Source organism: Cotesia glomerata, linkage group LG4 (genome assembly GCF_020080835.1).
Source record: "Cotesia glomerata isolate CgM1 linkage group LG4, MPM_Cglom_v2.3, whole genome shotgun sequence".
In the NCBI taxonomy this organism is placed as follows: domain Eukaryota; kingdom Metazoa; phylum Arthropoda; class Insecta; order Hymenoptera; family Braconidae; genus Cotesia; species Cotesia glomerata.
In genome coordinates, this window is record NC_058161.1 from 13,663,486 (window position 1) to 13,683,240 (window position 19,755).

At 30.2% G+C, this 19,755-nt stretch overlaps 2 protein-coding genes across 3 annotated transcripts; one reads left to right on the forward strand and one right to left on the reverse strand.

The window, feature by feature from the left end:
• Window positions 1-1,374: 1,374 nt before the first annotated feature.
• LOC123263622 (ADP-ribosylation factor-like protein 6-interacting protein 4) lies at window positions 1,375-4,413 on the reverse strand. 2 transcript variants are annotated; one of them, XM_044726526.1, is made up of 4 exons: window positions 4,321-4,413; window positions 4,196-4,238; window positions 2,062-2,402; window positions 1,375-1,538 (listed from the first exon to the last, which is right to left on the reverse strand). In XM_044726526.1, the coding sequence occupies exons 3-4, from the start codon at window positions 2,400-2,402 to the stop codon at window positions 1,418-1,420; spliced, it is 462 nt and encodes a 153-aa protein (XP_044582461.1). In that variant the 5' UTR covers window positions 4,196-4,238; window positions 4,321-4,413; the 3' UTR covers window positions 1,375-1,417. The 2 variants fall into 2 exon arrangements, with proteins under 2 accessions (XP_044582461.1, XP_044582462.1); XM_044726527.1 differs by lacking the exon at window positions 4,321-4,413 and having other exon boundaries at window positions 4,196-4,240.
• A 294-nt stretch (window positions 4,414-4,707) lies between these two features.
• LOC123263499 (poly [ADP-ribose] polymerase tankyrase) lies at window positions 4,708-18,511 on the forward strand. Its single transcript, XM_044726314.1, has 6 exons — window positions 4,708-5,031; window positions 6,220-6,422; window positions 8,369-10,020; window positions 10,480-11,218; window positions 16,254-16,861; window positions 18,143-18,511. Exons 1-6 carry the CDS (start codon window positions 4,764-4,766, stop codon window positions 18,396-18,398), a joined length of 3,726 nt encoding a protein of 1,241 aa, XP_044582249.1. The 5' UTR covers window positions 4,708-4,763; the 3' UTR covers window positions 18,399-18,511.
• The last annotated feature ends 1,244 nt before the right edge of the window (window positions 18,512-19,755 follow it).

The following is a 19,755-nucleotide window of genomic DNA, read 5'->3' on the forward strand; positions in this document are numbered from 1 at the left end:
GAAATATTGAGATTTTTAAAGATATAAACTCGTCCTGAGGTTATGCTCGTCGAGACCTTTCATTTGAGTATCCACTTCAATTTTTCATATATTTTATATATTTATATATTTATATATATGTATATGTGAAAAATATGTAAAAAGTGCATGTGAGTACTCAAATGCAAGGTCTTGATGAGTATAACATCAGGATGAGCTTATATCTTTGAAAAGGTCAGTAGTTGAGAATGTACAGGGCAATTTAACAAATATCTTCGGAACTATAGACATTTTTAAAGATATTAGCTCATTTTGATGTTATACTCGTCGAGACCTTTCATTTGAGTACCCACATCAATTTTTCATATATTTTGTATATTTATGTATATTACATATATGTATATATGAAAAATATATCAAAAATGCATGTGGGTACTCAAATGAAAGGTCTTGATGAGTGTAACATCAGGATGAGCTTATATCTTTAAAAATGTCAATAATTAAGAAATTACTTTGAATCTTGTGAACTATTGATATTTTTAAAGATATAAGCTCATTTTAATGTTACATTCATCGAGACCTTTCATTTGAGTACCCACATCAATTTTTTATATATTTTATATATTTATATATATTATATATATGTATATATGAAAAATATGTAAAAAGTGCATGTGGGTACTCAAATTAAAGGTCTTGATGAGTATAACATCAGGATGAGCTTATATCTTTGAAAAGGTCAGTAGTTGAGAATGTACAGGGCAATTTAACAAATATCTTCGGAACTATTGACATTTTTAAAGATATTAGCTCATTTTGATGTTATACTCGTCGAGACCTTTCATTTGAGTACCCACATCAATTTTTCATATATTTTGTATATTTATGTATATTACATATATGTATATATGAAAAATATATCAAAAATGCATGTGGGTACTCAAATGAAAGGTCTTGATGAGTGTAACATCAGGATGAGCTTATATCTTTAAAAATGTCAATAATTAAGAAATTACTTTGTATCTTGTGAACTATTGATATTTTTAAAGATATAAGCTCATTTTAATGTTACATTCATCGAGACCTTTCATTTGAGTACCCACATCAATTTTTTATATATTTTATATATTTATATATATTATATGTATGTATATATGAAAAATATATAAAAAATGCATGTGGGTACTCAAATGAAAGCTCTTGATGAGTGTAAGATCAAGATGAGCTTATATCTTTAAATTATATATTATATATATGCATAAATAAAAAATATATCAAAAATGCAAGTGGGTACTCAAATGAAAGCTCTTGATGAGTGTAGCATCGGGATGAGCTTATATCTTTAAATTCGCCAATAGTTAAGAAAGTACAGTGAATTGAAACTCAAAAAACATATAAAATATAAATAAATTTATTAATCAAAATACATTTAAGAAAGTTACTTTTTAAAGAAACTCTGAAAATAATTTCCGTCTCCTTTAGTAGCTTGTTTGTTAATTTCCTTGTGGCGGTCTCTGGATACTATTTCTTCAATAACTTCACCGTCTCCTTTAATTAACCTGCAACAATTATTATTATTATTTTTTTTTTATTTTTATTATCATTATTTAAAAAAATTTCTTAATTATTAATAACAATAATTCGGAACCAAAATTTCATTATTATTATTATTATTATTAATTTTATTATTATTATTTTGAAAAAAGAAATTGATTAAATTTCTAATAATAATCCTGAGCCAAAATTTTATTATTATTATTATTATTATTAACTTTTATTATCATTATTTAAAAAAAATTTTTTAATTTATAATAATAATAATTTTAGGTCAAAATTTTATTCTTGTTATCATTATTATTATTTTTAATATTATTAATTTTATTATTATTATTTTGAAAAAAAAAAAATTGATTAAATTTATAATAATAATAATTCTGAGCCAAAATTTTATGATTATTATTATTATTATTATTATTATTATTATTATTATTATTCATCTGAAATAAAATTCATGTAATTTAGATGTTCTTAATATTAACACAATGATAATAATAATAATAATAATAATAATATTGAAGATACCTGTATCTTCCAGTAGATTCGTCAAGAACCCTCCTAACAACACTCTGCCTTTTCTCCCATTCTTCCTTTGTCATAGGCGCCATAGATCTCACCTCAGTCTTGTCCTCTTGATCGGACTTGTTGTCCTCAATCACCTCCAACTGCTCCTCGGCGTCTTTAATTACTTCTTTTTCCTTTCTTTTCAGTTTTTTCTTAAGCTTTTTCATCTTTTTCTTTATCTTCCTCTTGTCCTTCTTATACTGCTTCTTTCTCTTTCGCTTTTCTTTCTCGGAATCTGAACCTGAACTTGAACTAGAACTCCGTTTTCTCTTTTTCGGCTTTTCTTCGGGTGATTTATCCATCTACAATTGTGAGTTTTACTTTAAGTGTTTAATAAATCACTTGGAAGAGAAATTTTATAGTTTTATTCAAGGTACAATTTCTATTTTATTTTTTAATTTTTTTTAGTAAGTTTTTAAAATTAGTTAATTTATTTTTTATTTTTTTATTAAAAATAATTATCATAATTTTGGTAATTGTTCTTTAGTCTACTAAAGTAAACATATCTCCTAAAATATTTTAAATAATCCTTTTATAAGCTATGATTTTGGATTCATATAAATTTTACATAAAATCAATATTTTAGGAGTTAAGACCACTTTTATAGTAACTAGATCATAATTTTTCATTTTTTAGGATCTGATTACTCCTAAAGTTCCTATATCACCTAAAATATTAAAGATAGACATATAATATAAGTACGTTATCTATAGGAAATTTTCTAATCTATAGTTTTGGTTTCTTATGATTTTTTCTTAAAATCAATATTTTAGGAGTTATTGCCACTTTTTTAGCTCCTAAACAATAATTTTCAATTTTCTACTTCCTAATATCTCCTAAAATATTGGAAATAAGCCTATAATATTATAATATTTTTTATAGGAAATTTTATAAGCTATAATTTTGGATGATTATAAATTTTTCCTAAAATCAATATTTTAGGAGTTATCGCCACTCTTATAGTTCCTAAATAATAATTTTTAATATTTCACTTCCTAGTTACTCCTAAAGTTACTATATCTCCTAAAATATTAAAAATAACCCCAAAGCATAAAAACATTTTTTCATAGGAAATTATCTAAGCTTTAATTTTTCTCCTAAACTCAATATTTTAGGAGTTATTGCCACTTTTTTAGCTCCTAAACAATAATTTTCAATTTTCTACTTCCTAATATCTCCTAAAATATTGGAAATAAGCCTATAATATTATAATATTTTTTATAGGAAATTTTATAAGCTATAATTTTGGATGATTATAAATTTTTCCTAAAATCAATATTTTAGGAGTTATCGCCACTCTTATAGTTCCCAAATAATAATTTTTAATATTCCATTTCCTAGTTACTCCTAAAGTTACTATATCTCCTAAAATATTAAAAATAACCCCAAAGCATAAAAACATTTTTTCATAGGAAATTATCTAAGCTTTAATTTTTCTCCTAAACTCAATATTTTAGGAGTTATAGCAACTTTTCTATTACCTAAATTATAATAATTTATTTTTTACTCTTAAAATACAATTAAAGTTCCTATATCTCCTAAAATATTGAAGATAGACCTATACTATGAATATGTTTTTCTTAGAAAATTTCCGAAGCTACAATTTTGGATTCTTATGATTTTTTCCTAAACTCAATATTTTAGGAGTTACAGCCACTTTTAAAATTCCTAAATAATAATTTTTAATTTTCTACTTCTTAGTTACTCCTAAAGTTCCTATATCTCCTAAAATATTGAAAATAACCGCATAGTATAAAAACATTTTTTATAGTAAATTTTCTAAGCTACAATTTTCCTCTTGAAATTTTCTCCTAAAATCAATATTTTAGAAGTTATAGCCCCTTTTTTAATAATCAAATATTATTTTTCCAATTAAAAAATTTTCTTTATTATAATAACAATAACACCAATAATAATAATAATAATAATAATAATAAATAAGTATATTATCATTATTAAAACAAAAAAAAAATTACTTAAATTTCCAAAAATATTTTCCTATTATATTTATAAATATCCCAAAAAAAATATTTTCATCCAAATACACACAAAATTGACAACAAAAAAAAAACACTTATTATTCTGACATACTTACATTGCAGTAGCTTAATAAACTCCTCTCCAAAAAATTCCAGCACCTAAAAAAAACCAAACCAAAAATTCAAAAATTAAATTCCAAAATTCCAAAAAAATAAAATAATTAAAAAAAAAAATTCTAACCTTTTTTTTTTATTTATTTTCAGCAATTATAGAACCTTCAATACCTTGGCTGTCGGAAAGAACACTAAGAATTTTCCTGCAGCGCCTCTAGTGTCAAAAAATGGAACTAAGTTTCTAGAATATTAATTATTATTATTAATGACACTGAAGTTAACAGATCTTAAGAATATTTTTTAGAAAATATTTTATAATAATGAAATAATAATAAAAAAAATTTAATTAAAAAATTCTAAATTTAAAAATTAATAAAAATTAAAATTGAAAATTTTTAGAAGCATTTTTTTATTGTAATTAATTTATTTAAAAAAATTTTTAAAATTTTTGAAACAGCTGACGGCTAACTTCAGTGTTATTGTTGTTATTATTGTAGTTTAGTATTATTATGATTATTGTTGTTACTCGGGTCGGATTTGACAAGAGTATAAAAATGGCGGTGATGTGAAATGGCAGGACGACGGTCTGTTCTAGCGAGCGTTGAATCCTTATCAGGATCTCTCGGGAATCAGCACAACAGCACGCCGATTACCAGCAGCTTGACGAGCAGCAGCCCCGTTGGCGGCAATGCCATTGTCAGCTCCGATCCGCTACAAGAGTTGTTTGACGCCTGCAAGAATGGAGATTTACCACGTATCAAGAAACTGGTAACCCAAAAAACTGTCAACGCTAGAGATACTTCGGGGAGAAAATCAACGCCTTTGCATTTTGCTGCTGGTGAGTTTTTGTTTTTTTATTTTTATTTATTTTTAATATTATTATTTATATTATTTTTGTTAGCAGTCAGCTGATCATTTTTTTTTATTTTATTTATCAACAAATTAATTTAATAAAAAATTATTTAGCATATATTTCATAATTTTATGAAAAATAAATTTTTGTAAAAAAAATTGACATTTAGAAATTAAAAAATTCTATTTTTTAAAAATATAATTTTTAAAAATATTTTTTATCGACTTGCTAATTTTAATATGAAAATTAATTTAACAGATATTTAATAATTTTTTTAACATATAAATTATGACAAAAATAATTAGAAAAAAAATTGAAATTTTAAAAAATAAAAAATGCAATTTTTTGAAAATAATTTTTTAATATAAATTTATTTGTTAAAAAAACTTAAAAATTTTTAAGTGACTTTTAATTTTAATGTCATATTAATTTATAAAATTTTTAATAATACTAAAGAATATTTTTAATAAATAAATTTTTAAAAAAATTGAAAAATTCAATTTTTTTTAAATTAATTTTTGGAAACAGTTTTTTTATTAAAAAAAATTAAAAAATTGTCTACTAACTTGCTAATTTTAATTCCGTATTAATTTATGAGATATTTAATAATTCTAAGGACTTTTTTTTAATAAATAAATTAAAAAAAAAAATTAATGTTTAGAAATTAAAAAAAAATTGAAAAATTCAATTTTTTTTAAATTTATTTTTGAAAAAATTTTTTTTTGTTAAAAAAAATTAAAAAATTGTCTATTAACTTGCTAATTTTAATGTCATATTAATTTATGAGATATTTAATAAGACTAAGGAATTTTTTTAAATAAATAAATTAAAAAAAAAAATTGAAATTCTGAAATTAAAAAAAATTAAAATTTTTTAAAAGTAAATTTTGGAAAAAAATTGAAACAAAAAATTGAAAATTTTTAAGTTATAGCTAAATTTAATAATGTCATTAAATTTATCAGTTATTCAACAATTTTTTAATTAAAAAAAATTTTTTTATTATTGTATTTTTATTTTAAAAAACTTTTAACTCTCAATTTTTTTGCCATAATTTATTTGATATACAAGTTTAAAAATTATTAAATTTATACTAAATTAATTTTCATACTTAAATGTCATACTAATTTAACAGATATTTAATAATAATTGTAAATAAATTTTTATTCACTTCAGGGTACGGTAGGAGAGAAATCGTCGAGTTTTTGCTGTCAGCTGGTGCTTCAATCCAGGCGAGGGATGACGGTGGCCTGCATCCTCTTCATAATGCCTGCTCCTTCGGGCACTGCGATGTTGTGAGACTTCTTCTGGAGGCGGGGGCTAATCCTAATACTCGGGACAATTGGAATTATACTCCGTTGCATGAAGCTGCGATCAAGGTATATTTTTTTATTCAGAATTTTTATTTCAAAAAATTTTCTCTAGAAATAATTCCAATAGTCTAAGACTTAATTAAAGACCCCAATATTTTTTTTTTTAAATCCTAGAATTTGATTCTTTAATTAAACACCTTCAAACTAAACCTCTGGTAATTACTTAAATTGTGGGTAAATTTATCTTATGCGGTTAATACAGTGGGCATTTCAATCATGGGGAATTTTAGGGTAAAAATTCAAAAATTCACAACCAAACAATAGCAAAAAAGTATGGTTTAAAAACAAAAATCTCAGAAGAATTACTATAACACTAATAAATAGAATGAGATCTAGACACATATGCACTAACGAATACCTACACAGGTTAAAAATTAAAAACGACCCTACATGCGATTGCGAACATGAAACACAAGACTTGAACCATATTTTCTTCAATTATAACTTAACAAAAACAGAATCGGAAAATCTATGCCAAGTACTAAAACAAGAAAAAATACAGATTTCCTACGACATCTGAAACCTAGTCTTCAGAGAAAACATAAAAATCCTCAATTGCATTACACAATTTGTCATCGACATCAGAAAAATAATCAACCTTTTAATATAATACTCACACAATAATATAACGACGACAACACATAATTTAAAATATTTGCCTACCACATCACAAACATTAGCTGTAAGGGACTTCCCCGTACAGCCAATATTAATTTATTTTTCAAATTTGAATTTGGCGCTTTTTTTTATTCATTTAAATAAATTCGAGTCTTTCATCTAACTCCAAGGGGTGATAGAAAAATAAATTATTGGCAACACTGATCCAAACCCGTTTAGATCTCCCAGAACCTCCCCTTATTAAAAAAAAAAAAAACAAGATTTAAAACGATTCGAAATGGCTCGAAGCGATTAAAAATGATTCAACTTGACAAATATATGGGTGATTCTCTGTAAGGATGTTTTTTGCTGTCCCAGGCATTTTTTTATTAGAAAAATTGTTATTTTGTTACTAAAAAAAATTTATTACGAAAGTAAAAAAACATTTCTATTTGGAGCATTGAAAACTAAAATGAAATAAATTTTTGTTTTTTTGCTATAAATTGGTAAACCATCGAAATAACAGTCCCCTGGGCTGTCCCATTCTCAAAATTAAAACTTTAAGATTAAATTTTAAGTTATTCGTCCATAATATATAATTTGGTCCATAATGTTTATTAACTTAATTAGTTAACTAACAATCTTCTTCAATAAAAAGTACCGAAAATTAATTTGTTTCGTTAAATTCATTAAACCAAAGTTTGTCCCAGGGATTTTAAGAACAGTCCCCTGCCATAAGTTCAAAGCCAAAAAAAAAATCCAGCGTGTTATTTTACCTTTTGTAAGGTTTATAAGGATCTAACTAGCCTTGAGTTAATAACCATAGGGCTGTTAGCGCTTTATCGGCATTTTATTTAGTGTCAAAGCACCGTTTGTGCTGGAAATATGTGTCTGGGCCACTTGAAAACTCAGTCCCCTGGCAATTATTTTTATTTATAATTTATTTATAAAATTCGATCCATAAGTCTTAATATTATTCTAATTAATGTAAACATTCATTTGAGAACTTTAAAAGTTGAATGCATTGAAATAGTTTGCTTGATTTTTCTCAATTTGATAAAAAAAAAAATAGTCCCCTGTGCTGTTATATGGTAAAAGACACACAAATATCGAAAAAGCAAAAATTAAATCGGCTGTTTATTTATTATGATTAAGCAGATAGTTTTGTAGCCCTTGTTAATTTTTTTTCTAATAAAATCAAAAATAATTTAGTCGGACAATTTTGTACAGATTTAAGACATCCTTACAGAGAATCACCTATGTAGATATACATTTTGCATGGGTTGAATCGTTTTAAATCTTTTTTTTTTTAGTAAGGGTCTCAATAAAAATCTCAAATCCCGTGAAACTTTCAGGGAAAAATCGACGTGTGCATCGCGTTACTCCAACACGGAGCAGACCCGAACATCCGTAACACAGAAGGCAAAACAGCCTTGGAACTCGCGGACCCTTCCACCACAAAGCCCGTCCTCACAGGAGAGTACCGCAAAGACGAGTTACTCGAAGCAGCTCGTTCGGGTAACGAAGAGAAGTTGCTCCAGCTCCTAAACCCCCTTAACGTGAACTGCCACGCAAGTGACGGTCGTCGTTCGACGCCTTTGCACCTAGCAGCGGGTTACAACCGCGCACGAGTGGTGCAAATCCTGCTGCAAAATGGCGCAGACGTCCACGCAAAAGACAAAGGCGGCCTGGTTCCTTTGCACAACGCTTGCAGTTACGGGCACTTCGAAGTAACCGAAGCCCTTCTGAAGCACGGCGCAGCGGTGAACGCCAGCGACCTCTGGGCGTTCACGCCTCTGCACGAAGCAGCTAGCAAATCCCGAGCAGAAGTTTGTTCTTTGTTGCTAAGCGAGGGCGCTGACCCGACTCAATTAAACTGCCACGGCAAGAGCGCGATAGACGTCGCGCCTACTCTAGACCTCCAGGAGAGGCTCGCCTACGAATACAAAGGCCACTGCCTCCTCGACGCCTGTCGGCAAGCAGACCCTGCTAAATTTAAAAAATACCTCACCCCTGATTTGGTTAACTTCAAACACCCCTTCACCGGCGACACTGCCCTCCACATCGCCGTGTCAGTGTCCTCTCCAGGGAACGCTTCTCCCTCGGCATTTAACCCCAAGCGCAAGCAAATCATCGAAACTTTAATCAGAAAAAACGCGGCTGTTAACGAAAAGAACAAAGATTTCCTCACGCCGCTTCACGTAGCAGCAGATAGATCTTACTTCGAAGCGATGGAGATCTTGCTGAGGAACAACGCGAGGGTCAACGCGTTAGATAACCTAGGCCAGACCGCTCTGCACCGCGTTGCAAGAGAAAATAACCTCCAGGCGGCGAAAATCCTCCTGGCTTACAACGCAGACACGACCATCATCAGCCTTCATGGCTACACTGCGGCGCAGCTTGCTTCCGACAACGTCGCACAGCTCCTGGAGAATCCTCCAAGCAACAGCTGTTTGTCTGACGTTCAACTCCTGGAAGCTTCCAAGGCTGGAGACCTTGCTGCGGTTGAACGAATTTTGAACGCCAATCCCCTGGCTGTTAACTGCAGAGACCTGGATGGAAGACACTCAACCCCTTTGCATTTTGCTGCGGGGTACAATAGAGTCCCTGTGGTTGAGTTTCTGCTCGCTCATGGCGCTGATGTTCATGCTAAAGACAAGGGAGGGTTAGTGCCACTTCATAATGCTTGCAGTTATGGACACTATGAGGTCACGGAATTGTTGGTCAAGCATGGAGCTTCGGTTAATGTTGCGGATTTGTGGAAGTTTACTCCGCTTCATGAAGCTGCGGCGAAGGGGAAGTATGAGATTGTTAGGCTGCTTCTGAGGCATGGAGCGGATGCTGGGAAGAAGAATAGGGATAATGCTACGCCACTGGATTTGGTTAGAGAGGGAGATCAGGATGTGGCGGATTTGCTGAGGGGGAACAGTGCGTTATTGGATGCTGCGAAGAAAGGAAATTTGGGGAGGGTTCAGAAGTTACTTACTGCGGAGAATATTAATTGCAGGTATGGATTATTTTTATTTTTTTTTAATTTATTTACATACTATACGAACCATACGAACCAAAATTCCAATTAAAAAAAAATTATAATTGATGAAAAAATTAATATTATTAAGTAATTTTTATTATTTATGATAAAAAATATAGAATTAATTATTAATATAGTCGATTAAGCCTTAAAAAGGCAAAATTTGGAAATTTAGTTCTTAAATTTTCTTTAAGATGGCGTTGCGTGCCGAATATAGTACTACGTCACAGCCGCGCGAAAATTCAAATTAACAAAATAAAAATTATGTAGACGATTTTAATAAATATTTTTTAATAATTTGCACTAAATTTTTAAAGAACAAATTAATAAATTAACTTCTTTTTTTGTTAATTTTTAATTTTTTAATATTTCTAATTTATCTAAAAAAAAAATTCTAAGTAAATTAAAAATCAACCTATTAAAATAAAATTCTAGGGACGCTCAAGGACGGAACAGTACCCCACTGCACCTAGCGGCGGGTTACAACAACCTAGAAGTAGCAGAATACTTATTAGAACGTGGCGCAGACGTAAACGCCCAAGACAAAGGCGGACTAATTCCTCTGCACAACGCGAGCAGCTACGGCCACCTGGACATCGCAGCGTTGCTGATAAAATACAACACTGTGGTCAACGCAACAGACAAATGGGGTTTCACACCTCTTCACGAAGCTGCGCAGAAGGGAAGAACACAACTATGCGCACTGCTGCTGGCGCATGGTGCGGATCCGTTCCTAAAGAACCAAGAAGGTCAGAGCCCAATAGACTTATCCAGTGCGGAGGACGTAAGATGTCTGCTCCAAGATGCAATGGCCTCGCAGCAGATTGTTCCAGGAACCGTGATGAACCTGACCGGTTCCTTGATCAGACAATCGGGTTCCTCTATCACCTCCACGCCGAGTTCTCCCACTCCATCTGCGTTGCATGAGACTGTGATCATGCCCTCTGGAGCGGCGATGACGCTCTGTGTTCCACTGCCCAGTTCCAGGAACATAAACACAGAACTGACTCCGGTTCCGCTGTTGGAGACCTGGCTGGACAAGGAAGACCGAGGGGTTACTAATATTGGCGGGTTCCTCAAGAGCTTGGGGCTGGAACATCTTCTGGAACTGTTCGACCGGGAACAGATCACGTTGGACATCCTTGCGGAGATGGGACATGAAGATCTTAAGCAGGTGAGTGAAAATTGTAGTTTACCGTTAACTGATCCCAGTAATCTTATACCACAACTAATACCTGTTAAAATTTTTTGTAAAATTACAATCATATTACAAAACAAATAATTAGTAAAATTACAAATCAGTGTATAGCGTTGCGAAATAAAATACAATTCATGTAATTTTCCAACACCTGTCAGGAAATCTACTAAGATTGTAATTTTACAATCTTTATGTATAAACCTAACACGCATTGTAATATTACAGAACCGTTGGTCAATTTTTAAGAAAAAGCTTTTTAATTTTGCAAACATTATTTGTCATCTGATTAGGCATAATTGTATGTAAAATCACAAAAAAATATTGTAATTTATATTACAATAATCTCAAAAAATTTAAAAAGCTTTTTTTTATTTTTACAATTTTCATTGTAAAATTATACAGTGCAATGTAATGTTACCATACAATTTTAATTATATTACACGAATTGTAATTCTACTTCACTGTTTTCCAATTTTAAAAACAATACTTTTCAGTTTTACAATAATGAGACTGATGTATCAAAAAACAACAGTGTCCTTCATATTTATTTTTACTAATTTTTAATCTATGGTTGTCTATTTGTAATGATAAATTCGAGGCATCATTTATCTTTTATAAATTTTAATATCACGCTCAAACGATCATTTCGAAATCAATATATTTTAATGAGTATATGTTAGACTTTATTTTTTATAATATTCAATGAATTATAAAAAATGTAAAAGTTAGTTATTTTCCATCAATAAACAGCATAAAATAACACAAATAATGTAAATAATAAATAATAAGCCGTAAAGCTCAATCACCACATAGGATTAGCTTATAAGATTAATAAGATGTTATATCACCTATCGGTCGTACGGCGTAGGGCGTTAGGTATCGGTCTGGCAATCGCGCGGCTCGTGTTCGATTCTTAGTTAGGGTAGATATTATTTTCACTTTATATTATCAGAGTTGTAAAAATTAGGTCTACGTAAGATGCAAAATCTAGTCAGCGTTTCATAAAAATAAAATGACAACAACTATTAAATCAAATCTTTCTTTTTTATTATTTAAATTAAAGTAAAATTCAAGGAAAGTATTGTAATTTTACAAACTTAGCTAATCTAAAAATATTTGTAAAATTACAAAACCTTGTAAAATTAGTAACCTCACATCTATATATGTTTTGTAATATTACTATACCCGATTGTAATTTTAAATAAATGTTTTGCCTATTAGCTTCCAATACATTTCTTGTAGAATTACAATAGAAATTTTTAACAGTGCTGTAATTTGATCCCAGCGAAAAAAAATATCATTGTTAATTCTTCAATTATTCTCTAATGTAAACAACAGCTTCGGGCGCTATAACATCAAATGCAAAAGATTTAGTCACTTTTTCTTTCAAATCGTCGTACAATTCCCAGTCGCCGTTAATTCGCCGAACGTAGGCTTTGAAATGTTCGGAATCTCCCTCTATGACTCCCGCGAGTCTGAGTTTTGTTCTCAAGAAGGTCAATTTTTCGGGGAACATGTTCAACCTGCACTTGTATTTTTTACTACCCGCATGAATGGTTAAATCGATGAACAAATAATTCTGCAGTTCAAAGTACGTTTCAGACATATTATTGCACAAATGACACCGTAATTTATCCTTTGTAAAACTATCGAGTTCTTCTTCAATCGAAATCTTTCTAGTCGGACCAAGTTTCACTATTTCAAATGCTGATTTTTTCGAGCGGTTTTCCGGATGACAGGTGAAGCGTCTGTAAGCACTGGGCAGTTCGTCAAAGTACTTCTCCCAGACTCCGAAAATCGTCCCGAAAAGGTCGATAGTAAGCGAGGGAGCGTTCCCGTCTGATTTTGCAAGAGCTATGTTCTTCGACACTAGATAATCATCCCGAAGAGAAGCTGCCTTTGAGCAAGGACTCGCGCGAAGTTTCAGGATCAAATCTATGATTTGTGAGTTTTGTTGCGACGCGTTTTCAAAATTCGGGTAGTCAGTAACGTTCGCTAGGAGGATCTGGGCTATTGAATCAAATCCGCAGGAGTTTTTAAGTATGAACATCTTTCCTTCCGAGGGATAAGTTGGATTTTTGTTCGCGTTCGGCAGAAGACAGCATTCTTGCAATGGTGGTTTTGATAGATGTTGTGCAAATTGTTTATCAATAAATTTGTCTGTATGCTGCAGTTTTGACAGTGAGTCTTTAAAAGTAGGATTAGTTTTCATTTGATTTAACGAAATGTATCCTGGATTAGGTTTGTGAGTATCAGACTGGGATAAGTTTGATTCCTTAGTTTTCAATTGCAATTTTGTTAAATTTTGAGGAGACCTTTTGTTGATCCATCCATCAATGGATTGATATTCAGGCTGCGAACCTTCATAAATAAGATTTGTTTTTTGGTTATGATAAGAGTTGTCTAAATCAGATTTTATAACATTTTCCAATGGCAATCTTGACAAATCTTCCGCAGAACGTTTTTTGACCAATTCATCGATAGAATGATTTTCATTTTCCAAATTAGATGTCTTCAAATCACCATAAATAAGATTCCCTTCCATTGGATGAAGTAAAGAACCATCTAAACCAGATTTTTGAAGTTTCTTCAATGGAAATCTTGCTAAATTTTCCGAGAAAGGTTTTTTGACAAATTCATCGATAGATTGATATCCGTGCTTCGAATTAGAAGTCTGCGAATCCAGACGAATAGAATTCTCTTCCATTTGATGAAGAAGAGAATTTTCTGGACCAGATTTTTGAACGCTTTTTAATGGAAATCTTGCTAAATTTTCCGAGAAAGGTTTTTTGACAAATTCATCGATAGATTGATATCCGTGCTTCGAATTAGAAGTCTGCGAATCCAGACGAATAGGATTCTCTTCCATTTGATGAAGAAGAGAATTTTCTGGACCAGATTTTTGAACGCTTTTTAATGGAAATCTTGCTAAATTTTCCGAGAAAGGTTTTTTGACGAATTCGTCGATAGATTGATATCCGTGCTTCGAATTAGAAGTCTGCGAATCCAGACGAATAGGATTCTCTTCCATTTGATGAAGAAGAGAATTTTCTGGACCAGATTTTTGAACGCTTTTTAATGGAAATCTTGCTAAATTTTCAGCAGAATTTTCATCAACTAATTCTTTTGGAGATTCTTGTTGCAATGCCAATTGCAACGAATCTTCCTTTATTTCTACCCGCTGAATCGGTGGTATAGCATCAGGTTTGCAAATGTATTCAAAAGTCCTTCTATTTTCTCGATTCTTCAATCGGCGAATCGATTTAGGTTTCATCGAATCAAAGGCAGACAAAGTAACAACTCTTCGCAATTTTTTCGGTGCAATTTCTGATTTTGGATCGCTGCTAGCTTTTTCAATCGGCAGTAAAGTCGTATCGCTACCAATTTGCTTTAGTTCGCGGGTTTTAGAGCTTAAAGCTTCCCACAAACTATAACCTTCGTCTCTTCTGGAACCCACCAGTGTTCTGAGTTCTTCATTAAACACTTCGAGTAATAGAACCTGACCATTCGAAGTAATCAATTCACCTTTCTTCAAATAGCTTTTCATCGAATCGAACTCGGAGATTAACTTGTTGTAAGCGTCGACTTGTTCGTTGCAAGTTTTTAAGGATATGCTTGTGTATAGGTCACTTTCTTCGACTTGGCCGGTGTTAAATGAATTTATTATTGAAGTCGCCTTCATTATTTTAGAATAATTTCTTGTCAGTTCCAAGATGAAGACATCTAGAACCTTTCTCATCTGTTCTTCACGGGTCGAAAGGAATCTTCGAACATACTTTTTATTAAAATTAGATAAATATTTCTGGACGAGTTTTAACAGTCGTCGATATTTAACGACGTTTGAATCTAATACGGTGATCAAATTCTCTAAGAATAACACGCTTGTATTTATGTCACTCATTTTGATAATTTCTTTACTAATAAATAACAAAAAAAAAAAGTTTTGAAAATCCAAAAGTGCACGCCTGATAACGCTCATTTATTTTTTAAGAAAAAAATTAATTGTGTAATTGATTAAAAAAAAAAAAAAATTATTATTAAGTCATTTCTTACAGAGTATTTTTTATTTTTTTTTTTTTTTAATATCGGCGCGCTTTTTTCTTATTATATGCGCACGCAGTCTAAAGAAATCTAGCTTAATCAAGTAGCGCCATAGTTTTCACGTGACAAATAAGAAAAGTTCGTTTGGCTTTGTACGGTTGTATCGTAGTGAATTTTAATAAAAATTCAATTTAAAAAAAAAATACGTAAACTAGGCCACTGATATGAAATACGGACTCAGTTCATCGAATTCTGAAACTAGTAAAAAAGGTCCGGTCTTGAAATATCAATTTTTTCGGGAGTAATCGTTGGTACATCCAAAATGGAGTGACATCCGGACGTCCACGTAAAATTTTTTTCAAAACGTTTTCTTTTTTAAAATAGCAACATGAAATGATTTTAGAAAGTAAAAGATGGTTTAATTTAAATGTTTTTTCGGTGTACATCTACTTATATCATTGTATAAGTGTAATATGGTTGTGATAGAGGCATTTAAAGATCACAAAATTGCTTGACCTTGACGAGTCGAGTATAAAGCACAACCTCACGCGCTTCGCGCTATGAGGCGTGCAATAATTTTTTTAAATTTAAATTTTGGCGGGAGTGCGACGTAGTATCTTTTCCAGTGCGCAACGCCATCTTACAGAAAATTTAGGAACTAAATTTTCAAAGTTTGTCTTTTTAAGGTTTTACTGACTACATTAATAATTAATTTTATATTTTTAATCATAAATAATAAAAATTACTTAATCAAATTCATTTTTTTTATTAATTATAATTTTTTTTTAATTTGAATTTTGGCGGGAGCGTGACGTAGTACCTTTTCCGGTGTGTGGCGCCATCTTACAGAAAATTTAGGAACTAAATTTTTCAAATTTGTCTTTTTAAGGCTTTATCGACTATATTATCAATTTATTTTATATTTTTAATAATTATTAATGAAAATTAATTAAAAAAATTAATTTTTCAGGTCGGAGTGACTGCATACGGGTACAGACACAAATTAATAAAAGGAATGGACAAACTTTTAAACTCAGCGACAACTCTGTGGCAACCTTCGCTGAGTTCAACTCCAGGAACATTATTAGTTGACCTTTTAGTGGACGACAAAGAATTCCTGGCCGTGGAGGAGGAAATGCAGAGCGGAATTCGCGAGCACCGAGATAATGGTCACTCTGGAGGGATCTTCTCCAGGTATAACATCGTGAGGATCCAGAAGGTCCAGAACCGGAAGCTCTGGGAGCGATACGCTCACAGGAGACAGGAAGTCGCTGAGGAAGTCATCGCAGCGGGTCCTTGTGGCTCTCCTCCGTCGGGTTCCGGCGCTAGTAGAGCGACCCCCACTCCTGCGACGACGATTCCTCAGGCTAATGAGAGGATGCTATTCCACGGGAGTTCCTTTATCAATGCTATTGTCCAGAAAGGGTTTGACGAGAGGCATGCCTACATTGGGGGCATGTTTGGCGCCGGGATTTACTTCGCGGAACACAGCAGTAAGAGCAATCAGTATGTCTATGGGATTTGTGGAGGCACCGGATGTCCTGCTCATAAGGATCGCTCTTGTTATATTTGTCATAGGTGAGTTTTGGTTAATTTTTGTAATTTTATGACTTTTAATTTAATGATTCAATTTGTATATTTTTCACAACTTCAATTTTGAATTTTATTAATGAATTTTTTTTTTATTTTATGACTTAATATTCTATATTTTTATGACTTAATTTTCTAATTTTTTATGACTAAATTTTCATTGATTTTATGGCTAATATTTATTAACTTTATGATCTACTATTTTTTTAACTTTTTGACTTAATTTCTTATTTTTTATGACTTGAATTTGTAAAATTTTATGACATGAATTTATATAAGTTTATGATTTAATTTTTTATATTTTCATGACTAATTTTTTATTGATTTTATGACATAAATTTCCACATTTTTATGATTTAATTTTTATTATTTTTATGATTTAAATGTCTATTATTTTATGACTTAATTTTCAATAATTTTGTGACCTAATTTCCGTATGATTTTATGACTTAATTTTTATCAATATTATGACTTAATTTTTATCAATATTATGACTTAATTTTTATCAATATTATGACTTAATTTTCACTGATTTTATGACTTAAAATTATATTTTTATGACTAAATACTAAATTTTTATGATTTTATGATTTGATAACATAATTTTATGACAATTTTTACTGATTTAATGATTTAATACTAAAATTTTATGATTTAATAACATAATTTCATAAACTAATTTTTAATGATTTTATGATCTAATTTTCACTGATTTTATGACTTAATACTAAATTTTTATGATTTTATGATTTAATAACATGATTTTATGATCTAATTTTTATTGATTTTATGATCTAATTTTTATTGATTTTATGATCTAATTTTCACTGATTTTATGACTTAATACTAAATTTTTATGATTTTATGATTTAATAACATGATTTTATGATCTAATTTTTATTGATTTTATGACTTAATTTTTATCAATTTTATGACTTAATTTTCACTGATTTTATGATTTAATAATATAATTTTATCACTTAATATTTTATTTTTATGACTTAATTTTCATTGATTTTATGATTTAATAGAATAATTTTATGACTTAATTCATATTATGATCTAATTTTATGATTGACTTTTTTATATTTTTTGTAACTGAATTTTTATTGATTTTATGATTAAATTTTTTTTATGGCTTTATTTATTTTATGATCTAATATTATGACTTCATTTTTACTGATTTTATGACTTAATTTATTTTGTGACTTAATTTTCACTAATTTTATGACTTAATTTACAATATTCCTAAAAAAAATTTTTTTTTAGACACTTGTTGCTCTGCCGAGTGACCCTAGGAAAATCATTCCTTCAATTTTCCGCGATGAAGATGGCGCACGCACCACCGGGTCACCACAGCGTGATGGGCAAGCCGTCTCAAGGCGGCCTGGCCTTCCCGGAGTACGTGGTCTACCGAGGCGAGCAAGCGTACCCCGAGTATCTTATCACCTACCAGATAGTCCGTCCGCAGGAGTCTAGCAGCCTCGCAGGCGCCCCGGATAGCGAGCCCGACGCCTCCAGGTGAGAGCAGACCCTGGCCCGGCTCAGGCGTCTCTGCTGCTGCCAGAAGCCCCAGGAGCCGGCACCGAGCCAACGCAAGCCGCAAGCCAGCTACGCTTTTAAACTATAATTAATAAAAATAATTAAATTAATTAATTACTTATGTAATTAATTAATTTTTATGTAACATATGTAATTTTAGGTGGCGGTATTAATAACAATTAATTATAATTAATTAATTAATTAATTAATTGTAAGTACGTGTGATAAATTATTTTTGACTTTATACATTTTTTTCACTTTATTATTTTTTTTTAGTTAATTAATTATTATAATAATAATTATTATTAATTGTTAATTTATTGTTATGTCACACTATTATGTCACTATTTGTATAATAAAAAAAAACTTCTATTTAATATGGCTGTTTTTTTTTTATTATTACTTATTATAGCGACAATCCTTGAAAAAAATGTAGTTTCAGAAAAAATGGCGAAAACTTCTAAAATATTGACATTTTTCAATATATAAGCTCATCTTGATGTTACACTAATTAAGAGCTTTTATTTGAGTACCCACATGCATTTTTGATATATTTTTCATATATACATTTATATAGTATACATAAATATATGAAAAATTGATGTGGGTACTCAAATGAAAGGTCTTGATGAGTGTAATGTCAAGATGAGCTTATATCTTTAAAAATTTCAATAATTAAAAAATGACCTTGTATCTCGTGAACTATTGACATTTTTTAAGATATAAGCTCACCTTGATGTTACACTAATCAAGAGCTTTCATTTGAGTACCCACATGCATTTTTGATATATTTTTCATATATACATTTATATAATATACATAAATATATGAAAAATTGATGTGGGTACTCAAATGAAAGGTCTTGATGAGTGTAATGTCAAGATGAGCTTATATCTTTAAAAATTTCAATAATTAAAAAATGACCTTGTATCTCGTGAACTATTGACATTTTTTAAGATATAAGCTCACCTTGATGTTACACTAATCAAGAGCTTTCATTTGAGTACCCATATGCATTTTTGATATATTTTTCATATATACATTTATATAATATACATAAATATTTGAAATATATGAAAAATTGATGTGGGTACTCAAATGAAAGGTCTCGATGAGTGTAATGTCGGGATGAGCTTATATCTTTAAAAATGTCAATGGTTCATAAGATGAAAGGTCATTTCTTAATTAATGAAAATTAATTTAGCATATATTTAATAATTTTAAAAAATTTATTACAAAATAATGATGGCAAAAAAAATTTTCTAAACTAAGAAATGGAATTTAAGAAAAAATTTTTTTTTTTTAATTTAATAACATATTGAATTTTGATATATATTTCA